We start from the raw sequence: 7,192 nt of genomic DNA on the forward strand, positions 1-7,192 counted from the left end.
ATGAAACATATTTTATCATTATTTTTTCTCTAATGCATTTTATTAGCTTTTATTAGTTGTGAGCATTTTAAATTCCAACAGAAGAAAATTTGTACATGGCAACTTAGTCAGCGAAATTATTAGTAGGAAAAATTAATATGCACCAATTTCTATTCTCGATCGTCACAGTAGTGGTTGGGGGTATATCCTAAAGGTTTTAGAGTATTTTGCGATCCAATCCTGTTGGCTTCAAGTAGCTTCTGCAGTAGAGCAGATTGCTCAGCAAGAGCTTCCTTAAGCTCTCTAATATCATCGGTCACTGACCTGTCAAAGTTGGCACTATAGACAGACTGGCTGTCAAAATTTTCCAGTCGTTTATCAATATTAAGGTACTGACTGCCCCTGCGTGACAAATTTGTTGCTCTTGGAATTATTGTATCGTAGATTGAGCCGCTGTGCTGCTTGCTGTAAATTCTTTTGTATCTGGGCTTGGGTTTTGTGTTTCTTTTAGCTTGACCTTGATAGGGGTTCATCTTCTTGGCCACCTCGAAAGCGGCGCTGACGATTTCTCTTGGCAGACTGTCCATGTTCCAGTGGTGCGGTTTCACACTGAGGACGCCCATTTCCGTCCTGCGCCTCCTTCTAGTTGTTGATCTGGTCCTTCCAAGAAATGGAAGGCAGCAACACAGCAAGCACCGTAAAGTGCACCAATTGGGAAGGGCTGTCTCGATGTAACCAATTAAATCAGCTTGTTGTTGCAGTCTTGTGATGACGGCTGAGGTTCGAAGACCAGAGATGTCATGGACGGCGATACCTACCAGCAGGTTCATCAGCACGACCGTCACAAGCAGCAGGAAGACTGCGAAAATTATGTATGCAAAAACTTCTACGTCGGCGGTGTTCTCCATGCTAGTTTTTACATTTGATCTCTTAGCTAGTTCGTTCAACGCATTCTCGTGGAACAGCCTTAAACTGAACTTACTGAGGGGTGGTGTTTCTGGAACATTTCGTGATTCAACAGTTGTGCTGGGCGCAGTTATATTTTTCTCTTCCTCTTTAAACAAGTCATTAAACTCTAGTTCGCCAGTCATCATGACCAGAATTTTTACAATCGTCTTTCCAAATGAGGAGAAACTGTCTTCCGAGTTGAACATGACGTGGAAGCTGATGGCGAAACCCAGCAGCATGCACACGTAGGCCATCAACAATTTCACCATTTCAATTAGCACGCAGGTGTACATTTGCACGTAGGCACCGAAAAAAGGCAATTGGCCGACAAGGACCATCAAGTTGCTCCAGCCGGCGAGCACCGCAATCGCTCCGATGTAGACATGAAAGGATTGTCTATTATCAGATGCAGACACCAACGCCATACAAGCCAAACAAGTCCACTCGAGCCAGTTGTCAATTTGAATAGAGTAGATTGCCAAGGATTTTTGGATGGAGACGGTAGTCGGTGCAGCGATGAAGGCAATCAGACCCCACAGTTTTCTTATCAACTCTAGAAGCGTAAACCAAATGGTCCCAATGTAAATGTAGTACAGGAATCCCACAAATATATTATTGATTTTGCACTTATCAGAGCTCGGTTCCGAAATCGTATTGTTCATTTTGTATTCTTTTATAGCTCCTTCGCAGCCAGTGGGCAGAAAGTAGGAGACAAAAATTGATATGCAGCTGAGGTACAAGATGTAGTATAATAGTCGGAGGTAATAGAAGATCCGGACCTCCTGCCACTTGATGTGCAGAAATGCCTGGCAAAGGGGGTGCTGCATCAGCTCGGGGTGGCCTTCGGCGATGAAGGTGTTCAACAAATCCGTGGTGATTCTCTTCTTCGAAGCGAGTAGAGGTTTAAAGTCCATTTTAATTTCTACGTCCCTTGAGTCCATATTGTTGGTCAAAGAGATCGACTCGTCCATGACCTGCTCCACCGCGTACAAGGCTGTTGGAACTTTTCTGATGACCATTCGCAAGGCCGTGGAGCCCTTGGCCGTGCGGGCCGTCAAGTCGGCTCCCGCCCTTATTAAAATAGCCGCCGCTACTACTTGTTCGTTAAGTGCTGCGATGTGCAGAGGAGTAAATCCAGCCTTGTCGGTGGCATTGACCTTGATTCCGGGGTTGCTGACCAGAAATTCTGTGATTTCCGCGGAATCAGCCCTGCCCAGAGCCATGTGCAAAGGCGTGCGACTTTCGTTGTCCTCGCTGTTGATGTCGCAACTCGTCAAAAGCAACTTGGCACACTCGACCGACTGCTCCCTGCACGCCAGGTGGAGGGCAGTCAGCCCTTTGGTGGTTTTGATCTTGCAGTCGGCGCCATACTCTTGGAGCAGACGAATACCGTCGGCAAACTGGTCTTCGGCCACCAGGTGGATGGCCGTGTATCCCCTGCCATCCTTGGTCTGCTGGTTTATGTCCACGATTCCTCCACCGCACTTTCCAAAGTCCAAAATCGCCCTCATGCAGCCCATGTATCCAAGGTCGGCGGCCACGTGGAGAGGGGCGAGATAACCCTGGCCAAGGGTTGAAGGAATGGCGCCCGCTTTCAGCAGCTCCCGAACGATTTCTGGCGAGTCGGCCTTGATGGCGCAATGGAGGGCTGTGTCTTGAGGTTCTTTGTTGGTGATGTCCTCCGACCTGGAGTTGACATTGGCACCCATCGCGAGTAAGAGCTTCACGCAGTTAATGGAGCCACTCTGGGCGGCGCAGTGCAGAGGCGAATAATCGGCTTTGTGCGTCATTTTGGCGCCGGAGTTGAGCAGCAGGAGGGCGCACTCGTGGCAGCCGCTGAACGCAGCCAGGTGCAGGGCGTTGAGACCCAGGTCAGGGGTGCTCGTCTTGAGCTCGCAGTCGCTCCTCGCCAACAGCTTTTCCAAAATATCCCTGCGCTTCAGGAAAGCTGCCCACAGCAGAAGGACCTGACGTTCTTTGCAGTTTAGGCCGTTGAGGTCGATCGGCAAATTGTTGTTTTCCTCAATCTCAATCAAAATTCGAATGTCTCCACGCAAATCTCTCATCATCTCCAGGATCGAGTTTCTCGCAACCTCACGTCCGATTTTTGATGCGAGTTTTTCATCCAAGTCTTCATAGCTATCCGAAAAGTCAACTGGACAGAGCTCATCGCTGAAAAATGATAAGATGCGTTAATTAAATACTGTTAAAATTACTTGATTTAACTCAATTTACTCGTGCATGTGGTGCTGGTGCTCTTATTTTTTATACTATAAAATAATATCATTTTAATTATTAATTATCTCTACTTATTCACCAGATTTGTTTGAAGGACCACTTGATTGAAAAAAATAGTGAAACATTGTAATTAAAAAAAATAAATGAATTCATCCTTTTCCCTTGAAAAAATTAGCTGAAAAGTATTTAAAAATAATTTATTGTTTTAATCAACTTGTTTTCTAATTTTCAATGGTCGTTTGCTACCCAATTTTGCTTATTAATTTATAATTTATTTATATTTTTTACTTTAACCAAATTAATACATATTATATAGCATTACTTGAGCTTTTGCACCACGTCATATTGACTATCAACTCGTATTCCATGCATCTTTTCTCGGAAGCTCATCTTGATTTTGTTGAAGTAACTTGCTGGCGCCGTGTTGTATTTTGCCGACGAATGCGCCGAGCCGATGGTTGTTTGCGCCGACTCAATGTCCTCGTGCCGCAGGCACGGCTTTCCCGCTTTGGCCTCCACCCTGAAATTTGAAAAGAAAATTTATTATTCACGATTGCCAAGATTCTTTTTCTGCGCTGGAGCCGAAAGTGTATTTCGCGTCTCAAGGTTGCATCTTCAACAATAAGAAGCGGTTTTGAACCTGTTTTATATTGTCAATTTAAAAAAAAAAAATTCGCGTGCAAAAGTTGTTGGCTATTTCAAGATGTTGTTTTCTTTGACCGGAGGCGTTTGAGCTACACGAAAAGTGGCGCACGTACTGCGATGCGAGCGCTTATTTTCTCAAAATTCCCCACGCGACCTTTGCAATGCCCCATGCTGCCAATTTGCACGCCAGCCGATTTCTCTTGCACGCTAAAAGTTTAATGCAAAGCTAAAGCAGACGTGAAAACAACTCAGTCAATCCGGCTATTTTTGTTTTGTTTGTTTCCATTAGAGATTTCAATGCCGGTTTTATTCATTGGCGTTTTATGAGGCTCTGTGCGCGGCGCTTGTTTCGTATGCGAGACACTCGGGCTTCCCCGCGATCTCGTTGAACAGGTATACGAGAATTGGCAGGATCAATAAATATATAATGTGCAGTCTACATTCCATCTGGTTTAAGATGTGTAAAATGGAAGTGAAGGGTTAAAAGACGCTTAACATAATTATATAAAATTTATGATTTTAAATTTTAGAAAAGGGCTTTGACACTAATGGATCGGTTAAAAATATTTAAGCTTAATTAATTTTAACTCTAGCACATTTGCTGAATAATTTAATTTTATTGCATTAAATGGTTTTACTACAAAACCATTGGAGCTAATTTTAAGCTGAATACTTTAATTCAAAATTTCACAGTAAAATATCACCAATTCAAAATTTTGAAGTAAAAACAAAAAATATATTTTAATGATCCATGAATTTCCTATCATAAAGGTTTATAATTAAATCTTATGCTGTGCTCTATTAATTATTATTAATTTTTTACAATTATATCATAATATTATCCAGATCTTGTTACTTTTGGAGAAGACTTGCAAAACGAACTTGATATTATAACATAATATTAAGATTAAAAAGAAACTTGTTTCAAATTCAACAGTGATTCATAGAACCTCTGGGCCTCTGGTGTGTTTTATTTTCTCATTTATGAAATGAGTCATGAATTGTGACTAACAAAAAAATAGCTGCTGTGCACACGACCGTCGTTCTGGTTTGCTGCTGCCATCGCACCCATCATTCCATTTATCCCGTGCAAAAGAGCATGCCGCGCGAACAGTTATGGAGTCGTCCGATCTGCTCTTCCTAACTATAAAGCCGCGGAGGGTCAACAACCTGCACGTTTTGTTTCACATTAGGTAAATTTCATTGTCCACCGCTTCGAGCAGGTTCCGAAAAGGTGGGCGGAAGGTGAAGGTCTGCCTGTGGTTGCAAATAAAAATTTCCAGTGCAATGGTGCGAATTGAGTTCGGCGCTGGCAAGGCCGCCACGGATGACGCGAAGATGATTATTTGCTATATCCTCGTGTCTCGTAATAAATCGCAACGTCTCGGCGGTCATGCTCAACAAAATCTGATACAGGAAAAATATTCTTGCTATAGTTGAATTTATTAAATTCATCATCTTCGATTATCCAAAATAATATATAATTTACTTTTGAATAAATTTAATAAATTTTAGCATCAACCAACGCCAACGCGTCAAATTTGAGTTCAGCTAAAAAAAAATTGTTTTCATTCTATAAATTTACACAAGGGAGGCCTGCACAAAGTACTTAAGTGGTCATACTCTCAATAAATTATTTTACTGCCGGAAATACATTTCAGTCATAAAGGCTTCTTAGAAAAGTTCAAATTTTTTAGTTTTGAGAATAATCTGAGACTCGCCCCAACAGACAGATGTGCGTTTTGCGTTTCGCACAACTAAAATATTTCAATTATAACCATCTCTCTCTAATAATGACTTCAATTTCTAACTAATTATTATTAACTTTTTTTAAACATATATTTCAATCCTTTTAAAAATAACCATTGCCATTAAAATTGCCAATCCTTTTAAGTTCAGAAAAATCTCTTTTATGATATTTATAAAAGTAACAGTTATTAGCAAATCTTTAAGTAATTGTCTTCTCCTTTCACTTTCTTTGTTGAATGTACATCCTTGTCATTTTGGTGTTAGAATTTCACCTTGTATTTGATATGTTTGATTTAAAATTCAATGCGCCGGAGTATTCCAAGCGTGACCGGTCTTTTATATTAAATTGCAGCAAAATGCATGACTATATCATTTTTATTTAAAAAGCAAATCACACCTCACCTTGCATTCGACCTACAAAAAAGAGCTGGTGATCTTGCCTTTGAGGAGAAAATTCCAGAAAAATTAGCAATTTCATCAAAAGGACGCTATTATTTTTATTTTAGGCGGCGCCTGGAAATTAATCTTTTAAAAACACGGTTAAATGTCTCTCTATTCCGAAGGTGTCACAACAGACTATCTCCAAATGAATTGCTGTTGAACTCTCTCGACTCTTGATATTTTCCATCGTCGGCTTCGTCGCTCTATAAATTATGGTTGCGTAATTATTGTGGTCGCTTCGAACTCAAGAAAAGTGAATAGCCGCGTTATTTCTGAATATTTCTATTTAGGCCTCGGGCTACGATGCTCTTGGTGAAAGTTGGCCGTTTTGTTTTGGCCGACATGTGACAATTAAATTAAAGATCGCATCCGGAATTGGCTATTCACCAACTGGCCCCTTTTTTCAATGCATGAATGCACCTGATATACTGCTTTGTGATATATTATTTTATTTCGTTCATGAACAAACAAAAAAATTGAGGGCAATAAATTTTTTATTTTTAAAGTGTTTCTCTAAATTTTTTTAATGCCATGCATTTTTGACCTGTGATTATATATGAGGGACACAAAGAAGTGTTTTTAATTGAACGCAGCAGGGACAGTATATTAACCTAGTTTTCCGCCAGCTCCGTTCTGATTCACTTAAAAATATATTTTTCGTCAGCATTTTGACAAGAAAAAAATTGGAAAGTAAAATTTTATACCCACAACGACGGAGTAAAAGGACACACAGGAGCTCACGTCAAAACCAGCGGGCAGACACACTTGAACTAACATTCAGAGTTTGGAGACTTCCGGTTTTTCGGATAGAAATTTTCTCACAACAAACTACATCTATAGATAATTTAATTATCCTTCAGACGGCTCCCAGCGTATATGATAAATACTCACATTTCGTATATATTTTCGTCGTCGTGTTGCGCACCGCGCATTTCCGCAGAAGAAAATCTCGTCAATTAGTTAATGCCAGGCTCTCAGGGTCAACATCGTCGCACTCAGACGCAGCAGACGCCAGTGTTTGATCCCACTAGCGGTGAGCACCATTTGACTCTCAGGCGCGACCCACCCAGCAATCAAGAGCTACAAGCAAACCTGCTGTGGAAGGCGGCGTTGGCAACTGCTGGCATCTCGCCTACCTGGTTTTATTCCTCAGTCGAGATTCTCTCCTTCTCATGATATGAACGAGCCTTAT

At 41.3% G+C, this 7,192-nt stretch overlaps 1 protein-coding gene across 2 annotated transcripts; it reads right to left on the reverse strand.

Moving 5' to 3' along the window:
* Nucleotides 1–21: 21 nt before the first annotated feature.
* Nucleotides 22–7,159, reverse strand: LOC132202528 (transient receptor potential channel pyrexia). 2 transcript variants are annotated; one of them, XM_059629491.1, is made up of 3 exons: nt 6,892–7,159; nt 3,488–3,685; nt 22–3,099 (listed from the first exon to the last, which is right to left on the reverse strand). In XM_059629491.1, exons 1-3 carry the CDS (start codon nt 6,930–6,932, stop codon nt 150–152), a joined length of 3,189 nt encoding a protein of 1,062 aa, XP_059485474.1. In that variant the 5' UTR covers nt 6,933–7,159; the 3' UTR covers nt 22–149. The 2 variants fall into 2 exon arrangements, with proteins under 2 accessions (XP_059485474.1, XP_059485475.1); XM_059629492.1 differs by lacking the exon at nt 6,892–7,159 and adding an exon at nt 3,806–3,936.
* Nucleotides 7,160–7,192: the final 33 nt, after the last annotated feature.

The sequence above is a fragment of the Neocloeon triangulifer genome, unplaced genomic scaffold (assembly GCF_031216515.1).
Source record: "Neocloeon triangulifer isolate White Clay Creek 2 clone unplaced genomic scaffold, ASM3121651v1 ptg000015l, whole genome shotgun sequence".
Taxonomy (NCBI): Eukaryota; Metazoa; Arthropoda; class Insecta; order Ephemeroptera; family Baetidae; genus Neocloeon; species Neocloeon triangulifer.